The sequence below is a fragment of the Sycon ciliatum genome, chromosome 9 (assembly GCF_964019385.1).
Source record: "Sycon ciliatum chromosome 9, ocSycCili1.1, whole genome shotgun sequence".
Classification (NCBI taxonomy): Eukaryota; Metazoa; Porifera; class Calcarea; order Leucosolenida; family Sycettidae; genus Sycon; species Sycon ciliatum.
The window spans coordinates 1,554,045-1,581,819 of record NC_088651.1 but is presented as its reverse complement, the minus strand read 5'-3'; the positions used below and the strand labels follow the sequence as shown (position 1 = coordinate 1,581,819).

The window sequence follows — 27,775 nt, the reverse complement described above, 5'->3', positions numbered from 1 at the left end:
AGGTCTCAAGTCTCGCTTGGACTTGTACTGCCCCGAGTCTACTCTCGATTTGGTTATTCCTCTCTTTCGTATCTAGCCGCTGACCGCTGGAACTCAGTTCCGGCATCGGTCTGTCTTGCTACTTCACCAAGTCATTATTTCGTATCGCAATCCTAGATTGGCTGGGGTACCCCGTAAGGAGACCATAGCCTGCATAGGTCTGTGGGGGCTGCCCTAGGCTAGAGAATAATAATTATAATTATAATAATAAGCTTTGTCAGTGTACATGTATCATCAGGCACTTCCACGTCTTTCGAATTTCCCTGCCTAGCGCCTGGGCAAGTTGTAAATAATCGATACTTTTTGGTGTAAACAGGCAAATGATTTGAACCACAAAGATCGAGATTAGCTTCGTGCAGGGCGAGGGTACCCGGGTGTGTGGTGTGAAGTCGAATCGCACTGAGTCTGCCAGGTGAACGGCGGTCGACATCACCATGTCCAGAGCGTTTGGGCCAGAACACTCCGCTAGTCAAATGTTCCAAGCATTTGTTTTATTCCTGTATCTGTGGAGTTTCGCCGCTGCCGAAATACGGCATCTTCGCCCGCAGGACTACGAGGGACTGGTGGTGACGAACGCTGAGCAGGTAGCGTCCACCGATGCTGTGTTGGAAGACCGGCTGAGCGGCCATATAGGAAAGGGTGAGTGAGAAAGTGTTCGGTACAAGAAAATTAATGATGGATTATTGTCGCTGGAATTTGAGGGCATGCGAGTGAGCGTGTCGAGTTCTTGAGGACAGTAAAGACTGAGTTGATGGTAGCATCGTGAGATATAGTGCTGTTGTGATGCCTTCGTGTCCATCTAGGAGAGAAAGTACCTCGTCGACTTCGGGCGAGAAAAACAATCTTGAAGTACGAGTAAAGTCAGGTTGTGTTCGTTATGATGTGTGGGTGATGAAAAACTGTTCCGGAAGACATGTTTCGCTCCAGCTGTGGGATATCCGAACATACAGTAATGCTGTCGGCACCTGCATTGGTGGCGGAAACGGGAATTGAAATAACTACTTGGAATACTATACCATCAGTACAGTCATGATGTCCCCAGACATTGTTATTGTCGATATTTTTGTTGGTTGCGGGTTGGGGGGGGGGGGGGGGGGGGCAGATCGCGCGCAGAAGAAGGTTAGAACCTGAGGTCATCCAGCTTGACAACTGAAACCTTGTGCTGCTGGCGTAAGGCGTTTCAGGTTTCAGGTCTCTTTAGACAATCATAAAACTGGCAAGACTTGAAGAAACCACTTTCCCAACTTCACCTGAATTTATTAGTGCGTGTGTGTGTGTGTGTGTGTGTGTGTGTGTGTGTTTGTGTATTTGTGTGTGTACGTGCATGTACGTGTGTGCTAGCCACCAACTTTGAATTTAAATTTGACAGAATGCACTTGCTGGTAGTACCAGTTATCCTCAAGTGGATGCTTTAGCAAAACAAGAACAGTAGTGCTTTCCATGTGGCTTGCATCTAGGGCTGAAACAATTACACCGATAACTCGCATATGGATCGTTTAAGGGTGCAATCGATAATTGTTGGTGTTCGAAACGAGTGCTAATGATTTTTTACGCATGCATATCAGCAACAGTATTCTAGCCCTTGCACTCCATCCGGTAGTGAATACGGGTGCAATCATGTACTTTCAAGCGCAGTAAAATTGATTTGTGGCTTTGAAAGAGATCAGGAGAGAAGGCTTTGTCTTTTCGGTTCATTTGTGGGAGAGGTCGGAGATGAAAGCAGTTGCCAGAGGGTGATGACAAGATTCTTCACTCTGGAAACAACATGAAGTACTCTAGTTCATGTTGATAAAACCAGCCAGATGTCAACAGTGCCATGCGGCAAGTTTCTAACGTAGCAAAGGCATTGTGGAATTTCTTCATTATCTGGTGTTCGAGGTATACGAGTAGGGCCGACAAGAATCTATAAAACCAATATATCGATCGTTAATGATATTGGTTGATCGTTAGGAGTTATTGAATGATCGTTTCAGCCCTACTTGCATCCAAGAAATGTAAATATCGATGTCTCGTGTCACAGTGACTGGGTTTGTTCGTGATCAGGGTGATTAACTATATTTGGCTGCAATTGAGTTGTCCAAGCATCTTGCCCAGGGTTTTATTAATATTTGAGTTTTCGGAAGGGGGTTAGCCAATACAAGACCTTTACCATGAGCTTTGGGGTGGGGGGGGGGGGGCACCAAGCATACTGACGCCGACGGTACTGATGTTCTACAACTAACTGGCTAACAGATCTAGCGCATCTTGGATGCACACTCCAACAGCCTTCCAACTTGGAAGGTTCTAAGTTATAATGATAATGTCCACTGTTCAGCACCTCCATGAGCGGCACTGACCCACGCTGCTATCTGTTGTTCACAAGGTGTTTGTCGCGCTGGAAACGGAGCGTCTCTGTAAGTTTATATCCCTGGTGATGGTTTGTGCCTAGAGAGCTCTATATAAGTGGTACTCCTTAGGCACAATCTTCCTCAGCCTACTCAAGCTCAACTGATGAGGGGTGAATTCCCTGAAACACTGTGCATTGAGCAGGGAGTGGTGCTTTCTTGCAATTTTGCCGAGTCGAAGGTTCGATGGACTTCTCGTGTGCTCTGGATAGCAGTCGTGAGTCAGTCAAGTGAGAATTCAAGTCGGCAGGAATAACGCAAGCTCCCATGTAGGGAGCAACACACATTTCCAAAATTGTCTTGCCACGCAAAATGCAACGTACGGGGGCCGGCCAATCCTCAACTTCACCCCAGACAAGTGTGTCTTTATGAACCCTCCGTTTCTGCCTACCGACTGCGTTTTTGTTGAATGGCATGAAAAGCAAAAAAAAGGCAAGTGAGTAGGGGGTGCCACTTTTGCACAGGGGGAGGGCCTCAATAAGAGTAGAGGCCTCAATAAGAGTAGAGGCCTCAATAAGAGTAGAGGGCTCAATAAGAGTAGAGGGCTCAATAAGAGTAGAGGGCTCAATAAGAGTAGAGGGCTCAATAAGAGTAGAGGCCCTCAATAAGAGTAGAGGCCTCAATAAGAGTAGAGGCCTCAATAAGAGTAGAGGGCTCAATAAGAGTAGAGGCCTCAATAAGAGTAGAGGCCTCAATAAGAGTAGAGGCCTCAATAAGAGTAGAGGCCTCAATAAGAGTAGAGGCCTCAATAAGAGTAGAGGCCTCAATAAGAGTAGAGGCCTCAATAAGAGTAGAGGGCTCAATAAGAGTAGAGGCCTCAATAAGAGTAGAGGCCTCAATAAGAGTAGAGGCCTCAATAAGAGTAGAGGCCTCAATAAGAGTAGAGGCCTCAATAAGAGTAGAGGCCTCAATAAGAGTAGAGGCCTCAATAAGAGTAGAGGCCTCAATAAGAGTAGAGGGCTCAATAAGAGTAGAGGGCTCAATAAGAGTAGAGGGCTCAATAAGAGTAGAGGGCTCAACAAGAGTAGAGGCCTCAATAAGAGTAGAGGCCTCAATAAGAGTAGAGGCCTCAATAAGAGTAGAGGCCTCAATAAGAGTAGAGGCCTCAATAAGAGTAGAGGCTTCAATAAGAGTAGAGGCCTCAATAAGAGTAGAGGCCTCAATAAGAGTAGAGGGCTCAATAAGAGTAGAGGGCTCAATAAGAGTAGAGGGCTCAATAAGAGTAGAGGGCTCAATAAGAGTAGAGGGCTCAATAAGAGTAGAGGCCTCAATAAGAGTAGAGGCCTCAATAAGAGTAGAGGCCTCAATAAGAGTAGAGGGCTCAATAAGAGTAGAGGCCTCAATAAGAGTAGAGGCCTCAATAAGAGTAGAGGCCTCAATAAGAGTAGAGGGCTCAATAAGAGTAGAGGCCTCAATAAGAGTAGAGGCCTCAATAAGAGTAGAGGGCTCAATAAGAGTAGAGGGCTCAATAAGAGTAGAGGCCTCAATAAGAGTAGAGGCCTCAATAAGAGTAGAGGGCTCAATAAGAGTAGAGGCCTCAATAAGAGTAGAGGCCTCAATAAGAGTAGAGGCCTCAATAAGAGTAGAGGCCTCAATAAGAGTAGAGGCCTCAATAAGAGTAGAGGGCTCAATAAGAGTAGAGGGCTCAATAAGAGTAGAGGGCTCAATAAGAGTAGAGGGCTCAATAAGAGTAGAGGGCTCAATAAGAGTAGGGGTTGCTGTGCCTCCTACCCACTTTGGCTATAACCTTGATATATCTTTGTCTGAATCTGGCTCTTGCTCCGTTGCATGATTTCAGAGATCGAAGACAGTGGCAGTGACAGTGGAGACAATAGCATCAGTGGCAGCGGTAGCGGCGTGGCATTTAATGGGACCTGCGACAATTTCTTCTTTCTGGCACCAAGCGGCCAGGAGTGTCTGCCATGTCTGTGTAACCCACAGTTGACAGTACAGTGCATCAACACCACTGGAGAGTGTGTATGCCAGCCAGGTATTTCAGGTGAGTGAAGATCAATGGTAGTGTTGAAACGAGCGTATCTATAACGAACGAGCGATCAGTTCCACTAACGAGCAAGCTATCGAGCGAGCTAACGAGTCTCATTGATGTCGCAAACATGATTTTTGAATATACCTTTTCTAAGTTCAATTTTTTCAGCTGGTTCAAATTATCACCGCCGGCATTTGGGGTTGCTGCTGCTTCACTTCGGATTGCTGTTTGGTGTCGAGATGTCTTTTCAGCGCCGTCGTTGAGTAGTAGCCTTTGTAAGAATAGACCGTTTTGCAAAGATTGCAAGTAGCCCTGGTCTTCGCTGCATTGCGGGAGACAACTTCCAAACAACTGAGCGTAACTGTCACTCGAATGGAGAGGTGACCAAAGCATATCCTGCGACAGGTCAGCAGATGCGGAACAAGACATCAGCAGAGTTCACCAAAGCTGCAACGACAACTGAAACAACTCAAGCGTCGTGCAGGCATACAGTCACTGTAACTGCGAGTGCTTTTCACTTTGCGCGGGACTGGACTCTCGATCGACCAGGGAGTCGTAAAATATGTTACGACTCCCCTGTCGACATGTACTGCCATGTGTACGGAGTACGGTGTACGGTGTTCGTTAGTGCAAATGAGCTGGCCGCACAAACAAGTCGAATTTCTGGCGAGCGAGCTAACGAGTACCCGGTGAGATCGTTTCAACACTAATCAATGGGGCTTGGAATGTGGGCGTTGGGGGTGGGGGGGGGGAGGAGAGAGAGAGAGAGACAGAGACAGAGACAGAGACAGACAGAGAGACAGAGACAGAGAGAGACAGATCGAGACAGATCGAGAGAGACAGATCGAGAGAGAGAGACAAAGAGAGAGAGAGAGAAAGAGAGAGAGAGAGAGAGAGAGAGAGAGAGAGAGAGAGAGAGAGAGAGAGAGAGAGAGAGAGAGAGAGAGAGAGAGAGAGAGAGAGAGAGAGAGAGAGAGAGGGAGGGAGGGAGGGAGGGAGGGAGGGAGGGAGGGAGGGAGGGAGGGAGGGAGGGAGGGAGGGAGGGAGGGAGGGAGGGAGGGAGGGAGGGAGGGAGGGAGGGAGGGAGGGAGGGAGGGAGGGGGAGGGAGGGAGGGAGGGAGGGAGGGAGGGAGGGAGGGAGGGAGGGAGAGGGAGACAGAGACACACACACACAAATGGATACAGAGACAAGGGAGGGAGGGAGGGAGGGAGGGAGGGAGGGAGGGAGGGAGGGAGAGGGAGAGAGAGAACTTCGATCTACCAGGCACCGTTTGGACGAGCTTCAGTGTATGTATTATTACTCTTTTGTCACTTGATTTGGAAATGGTGACGTAGTATAACATATCTATGGAAATGGTGACGTAGTATAACATATCTATGGCCTTTCCGCATCAAAATGTATGTAACCAGTAGTTACTGGCATTTCAAAGTTTTTGGCGGAGCCCAGTCCCGGACTGCCAGGATAAATGAGGCATGACTGCACATGGCTCTGAATGCAATGGGTATGATTACTCAGGGTTATAACCAGAACAATATTGAAGGGGGGATCATTAGAGAAGCAAAATTTTGTGATTTTTACTGCCATTTGTGCCGCCATTCTGCTGTGCTATAACATGATGTGTGCTTAGCATTAGGGCTGAAACGATCATTCAATAACTCCTAACGATCAACCAATATCACTAACGATCGATATATTGGTTTTATCGATTCTTGTCGGCTCTATCGAACACCAGTTTATGAAGAAAATCTATGATACCTTTGCTATGTTAGAAATTTGTGGTACCGCACTGTTGACATCTGTAGATATCTGGCTGGTTTCATCAACATTCATGTTGTTTCTAGAGCGAAGAATCTTGTCATCACCCTCTGGAAGCTGCTCGAATCTCCGACTTCTCCCTCAAATGAAAAAGGCAACGTCTTCTCCGCCGATCTCTTTCAAGGCCGCACATCAATTTTTCAGCGCTTGAAAGTACATGATTGTGCTCATATTCACTATCAGATGGAGTGCAAGGGCTAGAATACGGTCACTGATATGCATGCATAAAAAATTCATTATCACCCATTTTGAACACTAACGATTATCGATTGCACTCTCGACGATCGATATGTGAGTTATCTGTACAATTGTTTCGGCCCTACTTATCATGCATATAAAAAGGTGGCGATCGCACTCTGAAGTGTGGTGCATTCTTTTTGAAAGGTGGCGGCCAAGAACTGAAGGAGGGCGCAGCGCCCCGCTATATCACTTTGGCGAGAACCCTGTTACTGGTATGGCGATACTCTTCTTTCACAGGTGTGACGTGTCATGGGTGAGGCGGGAGTGTATATTGCTCTGACTGCAATGGGTATGATTACTGTTCTGGCGTAACTCTTCTTTGACAGGTGCAAGGTGTGAGAATTGCTCCGCTGGACTCTATGCACCTACCAGTCGAGAAAGCTATCTGGCACAATGCACCGTTGCTGGCTGTCTCTTCATCCTCGGTGATCGCTGCCAAAGTAAGGCTTTGACTAGTGGCTATGTTGTTTTACGGAAATGTTCATTTGCACTTTGGTCCCACTGTTAATCTACTCCTACTCCACTGTGGTTCCAATGTAATCCCACTCTTTGGTTCCTGTGGTCCACTGTAGTCCCAATGTGATCCCACTCTTTGGTTCCTGTGTCCTGTAGTCCCTGGTATTTCACTCTGGTCCCCTGTAACCCACCCCCTCCGGTCCGCTCTTGCCCACTCTGGTCCCACTCTTTGGTACCTTTTTGTGCCTCTCTGTTCCACTCTGGTAGACTGGTATCCCGCTGCGGTCCACACAATGTGGTCCGCACAATGTGGTCCACACAATGTGGTCCACACAATGTGGTCCACACAATGTGGTCCACACAATGTGGTCCACACAATGTGGTCCACACTATGTGGTCCGCACAATGTGGTCCACACAATGTGGTCCACACTATGTGGTCCGCACAATGTGGTCCACACAATGTGGTCCACACAATGTGGTCCACACAATGTGGTCCACACAATGTGGTCCACACAATGTGGTCCACACAATGTGGTCCACACAATGTGGTCCACACAATGTGGTCCACACAATGTGGTCCACACAATGTGGTCCACACTATGTGGTCCACACTATGTGGTCCACACTATGTGGTCCACACAATGTGGTCTACACTATGTGGTCCACACAATGTGGTCCACACTATGTGGTCCGCACAATGTGGTCCACACTATGTGGTCTACACAATGTGGTCTACACAATGTGGTCCACACAATGTGGTCCACACAATGTGGTCCACACTATGTGGTCCACACAATGTGGTCTACACTATGTGGTCCGCACAATGTGGTCCACACAATGTGGTCCACACAATGTGGTCTACACTATGTGGTCCACACAATGTGGTCCACACAATGTGGTCCGCACAATGTGGTCCACACAATGTGGTCCACACAATGTGGTCCACACTATGTGGTCCGCACAATGTGGTCCACACTATGTGGTCCGCACAATGTGGTCCACACTATGTGGTCCGCACTGGTCTACTGCAGTCCCACTGTTATTACATTTTAACTGTGGTCTACTGTTGGAGTACTTTGACCCGTTCTGAAAAAGAACACCCAATCACTTTTGACCTAGTTGGGAATTCTTAACGCTTGCTCAACGCTTGATATTTCTGCTACAGATTGCACATGTGACATTGCCGGTAGCCAGGGTGCCTCGTGCAATGACGACGGAGAGTGTAGCTGTAATCCTGGCGTGGTTGGGCCCAAATGCAACGAATGCCCTACGACGTCCGAGCTATTCCAGAGCCCTACCGGAGTTTGCGAAGGTAAGGGCGTGCTCTATCACAGTCACCAGTAGAGAGGTTGCGCACAAGGAAATTCGTTGCATCGTAACGAAAAAATTTAACGAAAAAAAAGAGAAGAAGAAAGAAGAGAAACGAATATTCGTGAACCGTGAGGTTGCGCACTATGCGTGAGCTTTTCCGTAGTGGGTCGACGCAGCGGCCGCGCGGGTGCGAAGAGTCAAGACAGGGAGTTGTAAAATATCAGTATTTTAGTACTCCAGGTAACGAAAAATATTTTCGTAGATCTGCTCTGTTTCGGTCGCGTTTGGACGGATCTTCGCAGCAACTTTCGTTACTCGAACCCGGACGATCCGAATCTTACGAATTTTCGTTGTGCACAACCTCTCTAGTGTCTCGTTGCCAGTTCCACCAGGATTCTGAAAACCTACATGCACATACTCGAAGTAGATGATAGCAAGAGTGGATAAAAAAGAGTGTGCAACTCTGTATCTCCTCTGCAGAAAGTGCAGATACCCCGGCCCACGGCAGAATGTTTTTGTTGACGTCACCTTTCTCCGAAACACATGGCGTGTGTCGTACAGAGCACGCACATTTTGCCGCAGAGCAGTGTGAGAGCACGTGTTGGACACTGACCTTGTAATGCAAAGCTCGGCCAAGTACACGAGGCAAACCTTCCCAAAAGACTAGCAGCGCATGCATTGTACGGTATGTATGACTCATGGTTTCCGGAAAAGATTGCTTCAACAAAAATTTCCGCCGTGGGCCTACCCATCCGGGAGTTGCACAAAGTCTTGTTTATCCACTCTTCATGATAGTGTTATAGTCCGCTACCGTCTTGCAGACGGAATTGTCATCATGGCATGGACATACCCTCCACCAGCCGCTAGATGCTGACGCAGTCCGCACAATGGCAGCGGACCGACAGGCATGGCGTGGAGCCCGCCCCACCTAACAGGACTGATTCTCGTGATTCATGTGATTCCGCCAGAGTTTTTCAGTGGAATTGTCATGGCGATAATGACGTCCGATCTACCATCTCGGCGTAGCTATTCCAAACTCTTCAGAATTAATCCACCTCTCCCATCGGATGAGGTTGTGGAGTTTCGAGGAGTTTCGTTTTGCTGTAGAGGCCAATAATGCCACCTCTTCGGAAAAACGAAACTCCTCTAAAAGGAGAGTGACAATTTGAACGCGCCCTAAATGTGTAAGTTGCTGCACTGGAGTGTGCGAGTGATTAGAAAACTTTACCCTCTGATATGTCGCTGCTCAACGTTTATGTTTTGCTTCAGAGTCGGACGACTTCTTGCCATTCGGCCCGGCAGCTGGTGATATTCAGCTACGTAATGATAGCAACGTTAGCAACGCTGAAATACGCTTTGGAGTGAACCTGATATTTTCCAACGCGCTTGGAGACCTCTCGTTTGGATCTGCTTTCGTAAGTAGAGCGCGTTCTGGTGGCAAGAAAAAATGTGCCGAGTTTAGTACTGAGAAGAGCATAACTTGGCGATGGGGGGGGGGGGGTGGGCTCAATGAGTAATGCTCGCTGCCATAGTAGCACCTGGCCAACTCTTCAGTTCTGGAAGTGACGAGTTCTGTCCTGCTCCCATGTTGGTCTGGATGACAATCAGCCATAGTGTTTAAAGGGGAAGTCCGGTGAAAAATTTAAATTTCAGGGTCGGTAGAGTTTCGGGCGCTGAGTCGAATGGTGTTGGTCCCACGTGTCTCCGACAAAGCGTTCTCGAGATATTTCCGTTTGAAAAACTGAGTTTCGGGGGCTGCGCCATGACGTCATGCGGCCGCGCCACACCCTCCGCAACGTCATAGCGTGCAGCTAGGTCAAAAGGAGTGCGTGAAAGCAATAGTGTCAGTGCTATTTCAAATGATTTGGCGACTGATATTAGGTGGTGCAAGCGACCCCGACGACCTAACTCCTTGTGAGAGTGAGGATGCAGCCATGGCTGACCTTCATGAGTTTGGTCCGGGGCTGAGAACCTCGGTGTTCCGCTGAAGAAATGGCCGCGCGGGCCGGTCAAGAGTGAGCGCTACTGAGTTTCCGACTGATGAAGAAGCAGCAGCTATTGCAGACGAGGCTGATATAATTATCAGATTGCTGGAGAGCAGGGTCGCCAAAATGGAGAAGAGTGATGCGAGTGCTCTAAATGTTGTTCCATACCGATTCGCTTAGACTCCAGTAGCCTGCCACATGGTGATGTTTTGGTGCGAACTTGGCATATTTCGGACTACTCAATTGGAGAACAGTGCAGGCTCTTTGAACCACGGGCACGACTCTTCGCTCGCAACGCTATGGAATCTGAAAGTTCTAGGTCCGGGAGCTGTTCGCTGTTTTGTCACTTGTCACGGTTGTGCACTCATCGCTGTAGCATGAGGCCGGACTGGAGCGGATAACTAAAATTTTCTTTTTCAAAGCACAGCCACCGGCACCGGCAAGGAGAAACGCACGTTCTCTGACTGCATGACTGTACGACTGATAGTGATACGAGTGTAGTACATGATAAGTCGTTACGTGTGTTGACTAGTTTTCTGAGTCTTGTGTCTCGAGTCTTGTTGTAGCTAGCCCAGCACGGCATGCAGTGCGGGAGTACTAGTTCCGTGTGTGATGAGTTTGTTGACTGCACTACAGCTAGCATGCACGCAGCGCATTGCTAGAGCCGTAGTCGGGCCATTGCATGCTGACGAAAAAGTCCAACTCGGAAACGGCTAAAATACAGTATAACCTCGAGGTTTACCGAGCTGAAAATCACAGGGTACGTAGTGTTTGTAACACTGAATCGAATGGTCTTGGTCCGAAGAAGCTGCGACAAACGGTTCCCCAATCGAACGCGCTCCGAATATGGCCATTTTGTACACGACTAGATGGTGTGGCTACCTGGCTGCACGCTGTGACGTCATCACCTGGATCTGGGTGATGCGCGCTCAAATTCGCACATGTTCGATTGGGCGTATCTGACGAACTATAGGCCGCAGCCTCCTCGGACGAAGACCATTCGACTCAGTGACCCGAACTCTACGGACTGTGAAATTTAAATTTTTCACCGGACTTCCCCTTTAAATAATTGTCTTCTGACCAATGTACATTGCACATGATTGCAGCAGACACGATTGAAATAGACAGCAGCATTGCAGTAAACATGTTTCTCATCGCACTGATGATGAGTACCTGAAGTTAGAAAAGGCGTTAAGCAGTTCTAAACTGCAGTACCAGTCTCAGTACCTCGAGTGTGCACTGGGGTGAATTTGAGTTGTAACTGCCATACATGGGAATGGATTTGAGCTGTAACTGCCATACATGGGAATGGATTTGAGCTGTAACTGCCATACATGGGAATGGATTTGAGCTGTAACTGCCATACATGGGAATGGATTTGAGCTGTAACTGCCATACATGGGAATGGATTTGAGCTGTAACTGCCATACATGGGAATGGATTTGAGCTTTTAACTCCAATACATGCGAATGGATTTGATTTGTAACTGCCATACAAAGGAACGATTTGAGTTGCAATTGCAATACGTGGTCATGGACCGGAGTCGCTGGCCCTGCAGTGAGTGTCTCTGCACAGTGGTCTCATGTTGCGTGCATCGTCATTCTTCTAAATTCATTATGTTACAGGTGAGCAGTAATGGGTACGTGTCATTCCGCAACCTGCTCTCCACCTCGGTCTCACTCGCCAATCTCGTCAACCAGCAGGGAAACCCCGTACTGGCCCCGTTTTGGTCGGCTAACGACGCCAGCGAAGGAACATCCTTCTACGGCCTGCGCAATGACTCGGCGTCGATCGACGGTGCACTGGACCTGCTGAGACGTGGCAGGCCGGGCAATAGCATGCAGAACATTGTGGTGGGAAACTTTCGACCGTCGCAGGTCCTCGTTGCCACTTGGACGTATATCCAGTCGTGTCCTGGCGGTCAGGAGGGAGTCAATTCTGGAAGGCCGTTTCTCGGGGTGAGTGTGTTGTGGTACGCTATTTTGTGTACGTCGGGTGTGACGTGGTGTTGGTGCATGCGCGTGTTGCTGTGGTGTGAAAAGCCGTCTTCGTCTTGAGTTTGTCATGTCCAGTTGTGTTTCGTCATCGTGTCAATAAATGAGCCAGGGACTATAGAAACCGCCCTACGACGTTTGATATCAAAATCAAGTTATGACGTTTCAAAGTCACGCGACTCAAAGTAACATTAGTTACGCGAAGTGCAGAACTCGTCACTTTTGTTTTGACAAGACTCCAGAGCTGTCCTCTTGTTAGATGTTCGGGGAAGGATTCCGAGCTCGAGCGATTGTCGAGTAACTCATGAGGCTCTACTTACTGTGATTGATTATGGCTACAACATCTAGTAGACGACGCAGCTCGATTCTGTGTGGAGTCGACTATTCTCTGATGCGAAGGCGCTTGAATCGGACGACGAGAATTTTTACGGATTCAGCGCTGGCACCCGCGAGTCGTCCGCGAGCGATTCCGACACCGATGCTGACAGCGACGGCGATGATATGCCACCTAAGAAGAAGACGCATGCGGCATGGAGTCACAGCAAGCTCGAGACGAGTGCTGCTAGTGTTGTGTCGAAAACGCCAAGCCCCGACAGCTCGGAAATTTCAAACGCGGAGAGTGACACCGACTACTCGTACTCGGAATTGGATGACGAACCAGATGCCCCCGCACCTGAGCCACCGACGACGGAGCAGGTGAAGCGTGGTCTCCTGTCTTCAGATATACGCGAAGAGAGGCTGCGGATGCAAGTCGAAGAATCATTGGAAAGTCATCCCAGAGCAGCAGCTCGAGGACTACATATTTGAAGTCTCTAAACTGCGAGAATCGAAAAAGCGCTTCAAGTAGTTTGTTCCGGGCGCACTGACTGGAAGCATGCGAAAGTCGATGACTGGTGGTGGTGATCGACCTTTCTATTTCCGCTACCATGTACATGTACGTGGTTACGAGCTGTGCAAAGACGTGTTCATGGCAGTTCATGCTGTTGGAAGTCATGTAATGAAGCGCCTTCAAAAAGGCAAACAAAGGAGTCATTCAACTGGCACACCATGGCTTGACTGGGAGAACACCAGAGCACTTGGCCATTTCAGCAGACATAGAGCAGGATGTAGTGCAGTTTATTTAGTCATATGCTAACATGTACGGTCTACCTCAACCCGGAGCGAGGTCGTGCTGAGGACCCTCCAGTATACTTACCAGCATCCGAGAACAAGAAGTCTGCATACATCTAAACCAAGCCGTCACACAGTATTCGCCTGTGTAATAGGTGTATGTATGCTACTCACTATTCGTATTTCCCGCTCGTTCCCCTTGGCAATGAGCCACTCACATAGAAGAGCGCATGCTCCAGGTTCTGTTCTGTTCTAGTCTAGTCTAGTCTTGAGTTGTCGTTGTCCTGTTCTCCTTCTGTTTACACTCTTATCGAATACTTCTAATTATCCAATCATAATACCCTTGTGTTCCGGTGTGAGGGGGCATCATTAGCCGGGAGCAGCTAACACTGGTGGCAGCGGAAAACGTCCACCACTACATCGCTGGCGAAGTATGTACGCCTTCGGAGATCGCCGACTATGAAGTACCACGAAGGCCCACGCAAGTGAAACCATATCCTCATCCACTCTCTTCGTCAATATTTTCCTTTCTGCATTGTGTTTCTTTCTGCTCGTCGTTTTCTTGTTGCATGCATTGTTTACCATGGTTTACAGTCCATAGGTCAAGCATTGGCGCCAACCTGTCTGGCCAAACATTTTCGGAACATTTTCTGTGTCCGTGTTTTGTGCATACTGGCTGCTGTCTAGTGTCTTGTTAGGATATCTGCTAGCTGGGTAGTAGAGTCTAGCTACACTGTGTCCGTAGAGTAGTTGCCTATTTGGAATTGTCTCTGCCAAATTTAGTTGTTTGCCGCTACGCACGATAGGTTACGTAATAGATTGAGATCGATATACGCGATAGTCGATCGAGTCCACGGGAAATTTTTGCAGATAATAATTATTTTTTTTCGAAAATTCAAAAATACAAAAACATTTTTTTTTTTTCACAATGGGCCGTTCAGCGAAATCCAAGAGACAAGAAAAGCTAGAGCGTAGCTTCGCTGAAGCTGGCTGTGACATGAGCATTGCTGAAGAGCGCGAGAGTTCGCCGGTACAAGGGTTGTCCCATCGTTTTCGTTTGCCGGACACAGACACACCACATGCACGTCCACTGCCGAAGCCAGTTTTGCTTCCTGAGACATTCGGAAATCAGCCAGGCCAAGATTTCACCACGTACATGAGGCATTTCGTCCACACATGCGAGTTGAGTGGGTACGACGACGACCAAAAGCTACGGCTACTACCTGCTCGCCTTGTTGGTACCGCTCATGAGATGTTCACCGAAATTCTAACTCACACGCCTGACATGAACTTTTCCGACACAGTCGAGGCTCTGCATGTCCGTCTTGAGCCGCCCCAGCAAGCATTGATGCACGAGGCCAGTCTTCGCCAGCGAGTGAAGCTGGCGAGTGAAACTCAGCACGGGTATGCCACGGAACTTCGTCGGCTCGCTCGTCGAGCCTACCCAGGACAACAAGGTGCACTGCTTGATTCAATGCTTTTGCAACTTTTTATTGATGGCCAGGCATCGAAGGATTTGCGCTTGGCGTTGGCGTCACCTCGGCCCACTGATTTGGATGCGGCGGTCCAAAAGGCCATCGAGGTAGGTGCTATTTATGCTCGCGAGCAGGCCCGCACCGTACCTTACCAGTATGCACAGCCCGTATTTGCTGCTGCTCCGGAAGTGAAGCCCCGTCGCACTGCTCATGGTCGTGACCCCTACACAGCAGTCGGTCCACTGAAGTCGGAATCTGAGCGAGACCAGTTGGCTTCGCTTTTGTCGAGATTTGATTCGCGTCTCTCTGCTTTGGAGGCGAAAATGGAGAGCGTGAGTCTGTATCGCCCCACCCGACCCCAGCAAGACCATGTACGTTTTGTTGCTCGTGGTGCTGGTGCTGGTGCGCCTAGTCGTGGTCGTGGCCAGAGTTTTGCGAGGCCTGTCCGTGGAGTGTGCCATGGATGTGGTGAAGAGGGCCACTTCATTGCATCTTGCCCGCACGCAAAAAACTAGGTTGGACTGGTGACACGGGGCCGCCGTCAGTCGTCCGAGTGGAGCCCCTCGAGGAGGTATGTGGTGCGATCTCACCCATTATTGTGCACGTTGATGTTTGTCTTTCGTCTTCGTCTTCGTCTCCTGTTGTTGCTCTGGTTGATTCTGGTTCAAGTGTGTCGTTAGTGCATTCTAAATTGTTGCCTAATTTGACAGAGCGACCTCCTCTAGAGTCTGCTCCGCGGTTGTGTGCAGTCAATGGCGCACAACTTCCTGTCGTTGGATCCATGGATCTGTGTATGTCGCTAGGAAATCTGTCTTTCCAGCACACGGTTGTTGTCTCTCCTGGTATTCACTGTGACATGATTCTTGGTTCCGATTTTTTGTTGCAGCATGGTGGTGTATTAGACATTGCTCGTGGTGTTGTGATGTTTGGCGATGTGTCTGTTCCGTTGCATGTTTCTGGTTCTGGGTGTCCTCCGTCACGTACGCCCTATGATCGTATTGTTCCGCGTAATACTTCCCCCTCATGTAATACTCATACTCCTCATTCTGATGCATGCTCCGACGATGTACCTGTTTCGTCGTATTCTTCTCGTGTTGCCCTTGACGATTCATTGTCTGCACGGGTTGTTGAACCCATGGCTCAACCTGGCGTTGTCCCGGCGTGTGCACCCGAGAGTGTGGCTGACCCTGTGGTATACTCATCTCGTGTGGTGTTTGAGATGGAGTTGTCGGTACCTGCAGGACATGTTGTCTTGGTGCCTTGTGCAGCGGTTGATGTGTGCACGGTTGCGATGGATTGCGTGGCAGATCCATTGGAGTCCTTTATGGCGAAGCATCCAGATGTGGCAGTGACTCCTAGTCTTGTAACTGTTGGCCCTAACCAAACACGTGTGGTTGTGGCTGTTGAAAATCATGCAAATCATCCTATACTCATTCATAAAAATACCAATGTTGCCGAACTTCATCAAATTCCTACAGATTGTGAACATATTGACGACACTGAAGCTATGGTTTCCTCAGTTTCACCCGACCCGATCCCGCTAACTGAGCAACGCAAGAAAGTCATCGATGAATATATCAACGCACAAAATCATCTCTCCACAGAACAGTCTCGCACGCTCACTGAACTACTTCATGATAACCACGATTTATTTATCTTGCATGATGATGACTATGGCTACTGTGACATATTCCCTCATAAAATTAACACAGGACAAAATAACCCTATAAAACAACCTACCAGGCGGATTCCATATCACCGCCGGAAGGCTCTGCAAGATCTACTGAATACGCTGTTAAAGCAAGGCATAATACAAGAATCGATTAGTCCGTGGGCATCACCCATAGTATTGGTGCCAAAGAAGGATGGCTCTCTTCGACTCTGTATCGACTACAGGAAGTTGAACTCTGTCACCGAACCTGACGCCTACCCGATTCCCCGGGCGGATGACATGCTTGATTCCCTGTCTGGCTGTCGGTATTTCACGTCCCTTGACTTAGCGTCAGGGTACTGGCAAATAGCAATGGAAGGAAGCGACAAGGCTAAGACGGCATTTACCACGCCACTGGGCTTGTTTGAGTTTAATGTTCTGCCGATGGGCTGCAGGAATGGCCCAGCGACATTTCAGCGCGTAATGGAAGCAGTCCTGAGTGGCTTATGTAACACACCGGTCCAGCCATTCTGCCGTGTGTTCTTTGATGATGTCCTGAATGCCAGCGAAACGCTGTCTGGCCAACTCCAGATTCTGCTGCCCGTGTTCGCGCGCGTTCGGTCCGCTGGACTGCGGTTCAATCTGAAGAAATGCTCCTTCTTCCAGGAGGAGGTCACTTTCTTAGGACACCGCGTGTCAGGGGAGGGCATCTCCCCGGATGAAGCCAAACTCGTCGCGGTCAGGAACTGGAAGACTCCGAAATCTGTCACAGCTGTCCGCGAGTTCCTTGGCTTCGCTGGATATTATCGCCGCTTCATCCGTGGGTTCGCCCAGCGTGCTGCTCCGCTGACTGCTCTGACAGGCAAGAATGCTCGCTTTGCGTGGTCGAAAGCTTGCGAAGCGGCGTTCCAGGCTCTGAAGCGTTCACTTGCCAGTGCGCCGGTGATGGCGTACCCCCAGTTTGAAGATTCAGCAGGTGCATTCATTCTGGACACCGATGCGAGCAATGTGTCGATTGGTGCGGTCCTCAGCCAGATCCAGGATGGAACTGAGCGACCAATCGGGTACGGCAGCCGTGTACTGACGAAAGCTGAGCGCAACTACGATGCTAGCGATCGTGAGGCCCTTGCTTTGGTCTATTTTGCGGAGTATTTCAGGCACTACTTGTTGGCACGACCATTTGTTGCCAGGACGGACAATACTGCGTTGACTGCACTCCGGAACCTGAAGGAACCCCGCGGACGGAAAGCACGTTGGCTTGACTGTTTATCCGAATATGAATTCCGAGTCGTCCACCGTCCAGGTCGCCAACATCTGAATGCTGATGGTCTGTCGCGCTTGATAGCCGACCCTGAAGCACATGTGCACAGTGAGTCTCCGCCACTGGCACCAACGCCGCCGCAAGATGCTGCCCCGTCTCCTCCGCCGAGTCCGCCGCCTCTTGCCCGTGATGTTCCGTTGTCAGCTGCTGATGAAGTGCCACTTGCTGTTGATGTTCCTCCGGCTGCCGAGATTCTTCCTCCGGCCGCTTTTGTTCGTCCTCCTGGTTCCTCTGCCGCTGGACCGTCGTCGCCTGATTGTTTCAAGCCTCAGAGTCTTCTTGCTCCGTGTGCTGATCCTGCTCTGTCTGAGTGTTTCACCAGATATGATGCTGTCACTGGCAAGTTTGTTCGACCGCCTGAAGCCGTTTCCCGTCCTCCCGACTGTCAACCGCCTGCCGTTACTGCTTCTCGTCCTGACCCGATTACGCTGCCTGATGATGATTTGCCGCGCTGCATTCCGCCGCTACAGCCGCCGTCGTCTGATCCGGTCCGTACTTCTTCTCCTGTTTCTCGTCGTTCTGGCCGTGTCCGCACTGCACCTGCTCGACTAGCTGACTATGTCCTGGACTGAGTTTATTATTTGGTTTGTTTTCTTTTGTTTGTTTCCTAGGTATTTCGTTCATTCCCGTGGACGTGAATTTTAGCTAGGGGGGCACAGTGTAATAGGTGTATGTATGCTACTCACTATTCGTATTTCCCGCTCGTTCCCCTTGGCAATGAGCCACTCACATAGAAGAGCGCATGCTCCAGGTTCTGTTCTGTTCTAGTCTAGTCTAGTCTTGAGTTGTCGTTGTCCTGTTCTCCTTCTGTTTACACTCTTATCGAATACTTCTAATTATCCAATCATAATACCCTTGTGTTCCGGTGTGAGGGGGCATCATTAGCCGGGAGCAGCTAACACCTGTTCATTACAGGTCATTTTGCCACATTTGGAGGAGACAGGCAGCACACATCAAAGTGATGAAGCCAAGGACAGACGTATGCGCACTGTGTGACAATCTGCGGGACAAAATTCGTGTCGCCCGTACAGAGGAAGAGACGGAATGTAGTGTGAATGTAGTGTCCAGGCCCTGCGTTCGCACACATCACTACCACAAGAGGAGCGGCAGTACTACCGAGATTTAGTGGACGGCGCGCAGGCGTCACTGGATGAAGCTGAGGGCATAGTTCACTATACATTTGAACTGCCTAACTAGCAAGAATGAAGATATACAAAGAACATTACAAAACTGTGTGCATAAATTTGCTCTATATCGCTTTATTGATATGCCATTATTAAATAGGTGATTAGGCACATTTTACGACCGCAGATCAACTCGAAATTTTGTTTGAGCACATTACCATACCATACCAACATTTTGAGAGAGAAAAAAAATTTTCGCCAAAAAGTGCCATAGGGTGGTTTCTGTAGTCCCTGGCTCAAATTGTCTTCCAAATTTGGTCATTTCATCCATTATCTCAGACCCACAAGGTATATTTTTGGAAAAAAAGAAAATGAGCAGGTTGCAGATTACTGTAGAGGCAGAAAATTTCGTCGGTCAATAATTTCGTCCAACTCCAAAGAAATGGAGTTTGTCCGGTTGTAAATTTCGTCCATGGATCATAAGAGTGCATTGAAAAGCTGGACAAACCGACTTTAGTCTGGCATTTAATTTAGTCCAAAAGCTTATTGGACGAAAAAGACGAAATAAAATTCCAGACGAATATTTCTGCTTATACAGTATCAGAGTCATCGATGGATAGTCATCGACTCTATAATAATAATAAGACTAACTTTATACAAATAATCGACGTGGAGACAACAATTTTATAATAGCAATAAAAAGAACAAATTCTGCAGTCATCGCTACACTACAACGAAGTCATGAAAGTAATATTATGTGAAATGTTTCTAGCAATATATGCAAATAATCGACGTGGAGACAACAATTTTATAATAGTCGATTATTTGCATATTTTAAACGGAGATACTCTAGGAGTCAGGTTGAAACCCTGAATGATGCTCTGCGCAAACGCTACTTGGCTAGAAACATTTCACATAATATTACTTTCATGACTTCGTTGTAGTGTAGCGATGACTAACTTTATAAGGTGACCCAAAGGCTGACCGCCTATCGTGGGGTCCGTCGCATTGAAAGATGATGGTACAAGAGAGAACAGATTGGGAAATGGGGGGAGGGGGGGTATGAATGGATAAGAGAGTACAGATTGGGAAATGGGGGGGGGGAGGGGGGGGGGGTATGAATGGACAAGAGAGTACAGATTGGGAAATGGGGGGAGAGAGGGGTATGAATGGACAAGAGAGTACAGATTGGGAAATGGGGGGAGAGGGGGTGGGGGGGGGGGATATGAATGGACAAGAGAGTACAGATTGGGAAATGAGGGGAGAGGGGGGGGGGAGAGGGGGGTATGAATGGACAAGAGAGTACAGATTGGGAAATGGGGGGAGAGAGGGGTATGAATGGACAAGAGAGTACAGATTGAGAAATGGGGGGAGAGGGGGGGGGGGGTATGAATGGACAGGAGAGTACAGATTGAGAAATGGGGGGAGAGGGGGGGGGGGGGGTATGAATGGACAAGAGAGTACAGATTGGGAAATGAGGGGAGAGGGGGGAGGGTATGAATGGACAAGAAAGTACAGATTGGTAAATGGGAGAGAGGGGGGGGGGTATGAATGGACAAGAGAGTACAGATTGGGAAATGGGGGGGGGGGAGAGGGGATATGAATGGACAAGAGAGTACAGATTGGGAAATGGGGGGAGGGCGGGTATGAATGGACAAGAGAGACAGCTAGGTTTCTTGTGGGAACTTTCGATGGATGAGCAGCATGCTTACTGGCCTTTTTCAGATCTCCTTGAGTGTGGTTGTCATGGCATGCTTGAATTATTCTTGACTGTGGTTGCAATGGCATATTTGAAAATTGTCTCTTACTGTCCATGCCCTGTTTTCACTCCCAGTTCAACCACTATCAGGCGGTGGTCGCGTGGAACAGCCAACGGTCGTTTGCCATATTCCTCCACAACAACATAGCGTGGACAACTGACAGTTCGTTCAGTCTCGTCTGGGATGGCAACACGTTTCTGTACGACGGAAGCCGGCCATTTGATCGCGAGGTGAACATCTACGCACTGGGCGCACAGCGCTGCGATCCGTTCTTCTTCATGCGAGAGGGTAGCGAGGTCTGTGTGCCGTGTGCGTGCAGCCGGACAGGCTCCTTCGGCTGTGATCAGAATACGGGCGTGTGCCAGTGTCGTTTGAACGTGGAGGGCCCGCTGTGCGATCGCTGCGCCGTGGACCACTTCACGGCGACGCCCGGCGATTTCTCAACGTGCGTGCCGTGCACGTGCAACCCCAGCGGTACCGTAGGATCATGCGATGCGGCCACGGGTGTGTGTCAGTGTCGCCAGGGTGTCACCGGTGGTAGATGTGACGTGTGCCTGCCGGACTTATTCGCACTGTTTGGCGATCTGGCTCGCTGTATCGTCTGCCCGTGCAATCGCCAGGGATTCTCCGGCTGCAATCCAGATGGTAAGAGAATCGTTCTCGCCGTGTCTAGTCCGTAACAAACAAAAACCTTTCTTTTCCTTTCTCCCTCCTTTTACTTTCTTTCACGAGACTAACTCACTGTTACTCTCTTGCTCTATGCACTGGACGGATTTTACTCTGAATATCGACGACAATTGTGCGGCAGAGCTAGACCAATGAACATTTGTATAGAGTCCACACACGTATTGTCAGCTCAACAGGACTAGCTTCAAAAACTTACTAGTCACTGCAGCTAAAATGGATGATTAAAAATCATGTTCCCACAGTGGAACATTGGGAGGATAAAGGTTAATGATTGTGCGTGTTGAGCTCGATAGGTATTGTGAAATCTGTGTAGGACGATCGCTCAAGGTACCCTCCAAACATGGTCTCTGTTACCAGGTGGTCTCTGTTACCAGGTGGTCTCTGTTACCAGGTGTGTACCTGTAATACCTTCAAGCCTGACCTTTTGGCATACTCCCCCTGTACAAAGCACTGGCTTTTGTCCTTGCCTATTGTGGAACTGCAGGAACGTGCAATTGCTTTCCATCTGTCAGTGGTTCCACGTGCGGCTCATGCAGTGCAGGATTCTTCGGCAATGTAACCGGATGCGTGCCGTGTAGCTGCTTCACGGCCGGTACAGTGGGCGGCACTAACATCTGTGATAGCATCTCCGGCCAGTGTCAGTGCGACCAGTTTAGCTTTGGTAAGCACCATGAACCCCTCTTTGTTGAACATTCATTCATTGCCAGTGTGGCTTCCCCAAACAATTTGTTATTGCCCTCTCCCTTGCCGTTGTACATAAGCGGCTTGCCACGGATATGTCAATAATACCAGAATAATAAGCACCATGAAATGCTTTGCTAAGGAACAGTGAACTTCATGGAAGTCATTTGCGTATTACTCTGCTAAGTGCGAACAGGTTTTAAGATTCGGTAAGCACCATCATACTGAGCATTGCTAAGAATTCTCAGACCTCACAGCAATCATTTCTACATTACTTCACTCAACATTCATACACATTTCACATACACGTCTTCCCAATCTTCGACCGTATCTCTTCGCTACCGTGATATTGGGAAGAAGCTCCTGTTTGGATATAGGAAATACAACAACCCTCATCATCATTGTCATCTTCATCATCAGTGCAAACACTCACGCATGGTCCCAATACCAGTGTGTGTTGAGCAGCTCAGTATGTTGCGTGTGCATAGCACTGTTGCAGCGATTGTGCCCGCGTCTGATTACCTTCATGTTATCTAGGGCCCAGTGCTGAAACATGAAAGAATGGCACTGGTTCTGATGTGCAGTGCTAGGGGAATGGGTGTGTCCACCCGAATTCCTTATTTCAGATGTGAAGCTCTGAGAAGCCTCAGCCCTTCTTCAAACCATGTTATCTAGAGTGCCCAGTAAAACGACCTATGGTCTGTGGGAATTGCTATACTTGAAGTAGTAAAATTTCAAATACAACAATATCCAAAGGCATACAATGAAAACCTTGGCAAATTCCGTTGTGGCTGAATCAATCATCAGACAACGATAATGGAATAGGAGGCAGCGCTGGTATATCTTAGTGGAGAGAGGTGTGATAATACGATGGCGGGAGGAGTAATCGCGTGAATGCAACAACATCTTCTTTTCTGTATTCTACTGTGCAGGTCGAACATGTATCGACTGTGCTCCAGGATTTTACTCACCATCGAATACACTGAGCTTTCTAGACCAGTGTTCCGTTGCGGGTTGCCCATTTACACCAGGAGCAAGATGTCAAGGTACTGCGCGTATATATTATCAAGAGTACATGAAGACCAGAGTGTGCAGCTTGGGGCTTTTTTCCACTATGGGTGTCTGTCACAACGGACTTCCGTGGTTACATCATATTTGGTGCAGATCTGAGGCGGGAAGTGGCAAAGTGCGTACAACTGAGCTTCAGTTGTGCAGAAAGAGACCTGCTTGAATTCTGCTTGTACGCACTACATCCCTAAAATGATGTAATCACGGAAGTCCGCCGTGCCACAACCCATCCGAGCTGCACACTCTGGTTTTCATGTACTCTTGATATTAGGGATGCTGCTATGCACTGTATAGTCAACTCAGTCATGCCGTTGTTACCTGTGAGGCTTTGTGCCTGCGTGTACATAATTTTGTGCGATGCTGAGTGTGCATATTGTGTAGGTATCCGTGTATTCTGTACATGCCTGCATGTGCAAATTGTGTATATGCCTGCATGTGCAAATTGTGTGCATACGTGTGTGTTACTTACACCCATATGAAATCGTATTCAATTTATTAAAAAAGTGTTCGCTCCCCGCACAGGAGCTTGCCCTGTATTTATGACATTTCTCTTATGTGTGTCCCTCGGTGCCCTGACATCATGGTGTTCAAGTCAACACAATCTCTTCCATTTCTATGGGTTTGCTGCTGCTGCTGCTGCGTGATTGCTGCTGTTGTTGCTGCTGTTACTGCTGCTGCTGCTGCTGCTGGTGTCGCTGCTGCTGCTGTTGCTGGTGCTGCTGGTGAAGCTGCTATTGCTGCTGCTGTTGCTGCTGCTGCTGCTGTTGCTATTGCTGCTGTTGCTGCTGTTGCTGCTGTTGCTGCTGTTGATGCTGCTGCTGTTGCTGTTGCTGCTGCCGTTATTGGTGCTGCTGCTGTTGCTGCTGCTACTGCTGCTGCTGCTGCTGCTCTTCGTGTTGCTACTGCTGCTGCCATCACTTCTGCTGCTGCTACACAGATTGTGGCTGCAACCCTCTTGGCAGTACTAGTCTACAGTGCAACAGTGTTGGACAGTGTGCCTGTAACGCCGGTGTAGTTGGTGTGAAGTGCAACCAATGTCCAGTAGCACAGCAGCTCTTCCAGACTGTCACAGGACTGTGTGCAGGTGAGTGAGGTCCTCACCAACTACTGCAAAGCCACGCAGACTCGCACAATGTTATAGACTGCATTCACATGCCGTCGCTGCATGCTGCTCTTCGTACGATCTTATCTCCATTCGCGCATGTCTACGGTATTGCTCATCATGGCTGCTGGCCCTTACCTGGTTGCTCTGGGCATGCTCGGGTCATTCTCTTGCTTACCTTCGTAATGATAACTACCAACCAAAATTACTCCTCATGTTGCTTGTGACTGTCGTGTGCCACAAGCATGCAGAAGCTAAGTGTAAGTGACAACACACAATAAATGTTTTCCCTGCTCAGACGCACCCCTGGGTATTACCCAAAACGCCAACTATTTCACAATACCAATAACGCCAATTTTCAAGAAATAGCGCAGGGGGAATAGCAACTGAATAGAGCGATCGCCAGTTGACAAACCTCCCCATTTCTTCTATGATGCAATTGGGCGAGGTCAACAAATTCCTTAGGGAATGCAACGTTTGTTACGGAAAGCATGGAATGCAGTATACATAGACCAAGACTGGGTGACATCTTGTCTGCTATGATGGATTGATGACCTCTTGCATCACTTGGATTACCTCTTTTCATGCACCATGTGTACTATGGCCAATACGGTGATATATTGTCTGCTCCTTGTTCGTAGAAGCTACAAATTTCTTACCGTTTGGCGGCGCGGCTGGTGATACACAGCTGCAGTCGGCAACAGCAAGAGTTCAGTTTGGTGTTCCCCTGGTCTTTGGTCAAAGATCATTCCTATCTGCAATTGTAAGCTGGCACCTTTTCACTCATTCATTCAGTCATTCATTCATTCAGACTTTATTTGATGGATTCTCCAAAATCGGAAAAAAAATGTAGTGAGTGCACTCATACCACGAGAACAATGGAACAATATTTTAGGATTTGGACGTCGTGTTCATGTGATAATTATCAGAAATCATCATGACACTGAGAGTTGGACAACAAAGGAAAGATATGTATGATACCATAAAGTGAACATTATTAGATCTAAAACTAATACAAGAAAAAATAATATTCTAAAGCTAGCACTATTGAAGACCTGATTACTAGGGGTGAAACAATTAGTTCGAATATTCGAGTATTCGTTCGAAAATTTCAAACGAGCGAGTATTCGAAATTTTGCACTCGATCGATTTTTTTAGGATTGGCATTGCATTTTTTTAAACTTTTGTTGTACCGCTGGTCCACTGGTATGCATGCAGTATGCATGGCTTTGAGTCAGTATTTTAAGACTTGGACAATGCGATCACCACGGCAAGTAACGTTCTGAGATATGAGCCCCAGCCAGCAGAAACTTGAACATGTGTAATTTTTTCAAAAATTATTTTTTCGCTCGAAATTGATTCTACACTATTAATCATTCAAGTTATCAAGTTTGGTGACAATCTGATAAGCGGAAGTGTCGTCGGGGGGTTTTATTCCCTCGCACGATAGCCCTTCCGATTACTCTCTTAATTATACATCACGTGTACGCCACACTCAGAGGACAGATTATCATTGTTGTTCCAAGGAGAGTCTCAGGAAGAAGGCACCCAAAAACAACCAGGATGCGCACGATAAGCATGCACGCATGCGCAACCTGCACGTGCCAAAAGGGGCACACACGTGCCAAAAGGGCAGGGACAACATACTTCCACATGAAAAAAATGCATCCTCTCCTGAGGATGGGAGAAAAAGAAAACAAAACGAGAAGACAGACAGGAGAAAAGGAAATCAAATTTGAACAACATACACATGCAGATACGCAGGGCCAAAACAGTAGGATACATTAGTAACTCCGGACAACGGGGGAAAAGCCAAAGCAAAGGGGTGGAAAGAAAACAGACTGGGCCCACCCATAGAGGGAACCGCCATCTTTCAGGCGTGGGCCACCGGAAAACAACCACCTCGCCCTGGTGCGAAGCCAAGGCAAACCGACGGTACGGCGAAGACCGCGGCAGCTGAACCGGGTGACCAGTCATCTGACAGCCCAGGAGTTGTCCGGAAAACCATCACGCAGCCGATGGGGCTACGAAAACTCACAGATACACACACAGAAAGAAAGAAACAAGGACTGACGCAAACATCTCAGCAATACTAGGAGCCAAAATTCAGACAAGAAAAACCACAAGAAGGAATGGCAGAACAGCAACGTTGAACACGCCTACGGATACAGGGGCAGTCTATCCATGAGGACACCAGATAGCACACAAACAAATCGGTCACCAATACGCAAACAAAAATTAACATAGAAAAACCACAGGGCGCTACCCTGAATAACCACAGGCCTCTAACCTGAAAAAAACCACAGGTCTCTAACCTGAAAAAACCCACAGGGATTGAACCTGAATATCACGCGTGAAACACAACCGCTCACGAAACACAAAAAAAAACACCGTCCTGAACCCTACTGGGACGCACAAAGGCCAGCCAGCAAAACACGGAAACCGAACACCCGCAAGGCGAACCGATACAAATAAGCGCTGGATCCCACCAGCCCACCAGGCAGACCGTGGCTCACCATGATCGGACGCCCCCCTAGGTGAAATGAAGAGACCCACGTGCCAAAACACAAATACCAAACAACACACTCACAGAAATATTGCCACCCGGACCGTCAACGAGAATCTCAGAAGCATGTTACACCACTGGGCGTCAGCCATTCCACATGAGCGGGACAACCAGGCGGAGCACTAAAACGCTCGACACAAAACATGATTACTAGTAAAACGAAAAAGAAAGCACTTGTACTTGAAACTGGAAACGACGGAGTGCCACCACATCGAGTAAATCGATGGGGACATCTACCAAACTGAAACAAATCGGACGACACAGGATCGGAGCAGTCCGACGACACCGAAACGACGTGCACCAGTGCACAACACAGGGCGAGTAAGCAAACACGAGCAAAGCTACCCATGCTGACTACCATGATGACGTACCAAGCAACACGATGAGCATGCACGACAGCACGGACAACAAACAGTTTCAAGTCAGAAGGTGTGAAACACAGTGCACACGACCACTCGAACAGCCAGAGGCCGGAGGGCGACAATGTACACTGGTTCAAAACACCGCACACACAACGTGGGCCACAATCATGTACTAACAAGAGCGAGGCTCGAACGAGGTAGACCTACTCGTACACAAGAGAACAACCCGGGACTTCAATGCCACGAAGCGAAACAATTATTTGAAAATCCCAAATCGAAGACTAGTACCAGGAGAACTACGTACAAGGTACAAAACATTACGCAGGGCAGACAAAGCAGGCTCACCTGAGTAGGAGCTCCGAGGACAGGGTTGAGAAGATGGAGCAAAGCGGAGCCATGGCGAGGACGCGTGGAGAAGGCAAGATTTGAAGCCACGGCGAAAACGAAAACGATCTCAGGGTCGTGGGGAACGATGCCACTAGCTGGGCGCCAATTGTCGTCGGGGGGTTTTAATCCCTCGCACGATAGCCCTTCCGATTACTCTCTTAATTATACATCACGTGTACGCCACACTCAGAGGACAGATTATCATTGTTGTTCCAAGGAGAGTCTCAGGAAGAAGGCACCCAAAAACAACCAGGATGCGCACGATAA

At 48.5% G+C, this 27,775-nt stretch overlaps 2 protein-coding genes across 2 annotated transcripts in view; both read left to right on the top strand.

The window, feature by feature from the left end:
• On the top strand, nt 1–24,451 carry LOC135825021 (usherin-like). The gene is made up of 11 exons (XM_065337757.1): nt 1–678; nt 4,222–4,422; nt 6,793–6,906; nt 8,090–8,236; nt 9,505–9,650; nt 11,846–12,178; nt 20,730–21,300; nt 21,827–22,003; nt 22,956–23,069; nt 24,029–24,175; nt 24,438–24,451. Exons 1-11 carry the CDS (start codon nt 474–476, stop codon nt 24,449–24,451), a joined length of 2,169 nt encoding a protein of 722 aa, XP_065193829.1. The 5' UTR covers nt 1–473.
• Nucleotides 1–27,775, top strand: part of LOC135824597 (uncharacterized) — a 130,956-nt gene that overhangs the window by 59,326 nt on the left and 43,855 nt on the right. The window contains exon 12 of the mRNA XM_065337331.1: nt 24,835–24,956. Within this exon, the coding sequence (XP_065193403.1) occupies nt 24,835–24,956 (122 nt within the window). The remainder of the gene's footprint in view (nt 1–24,834; nt 24,957–27,775) is intronic.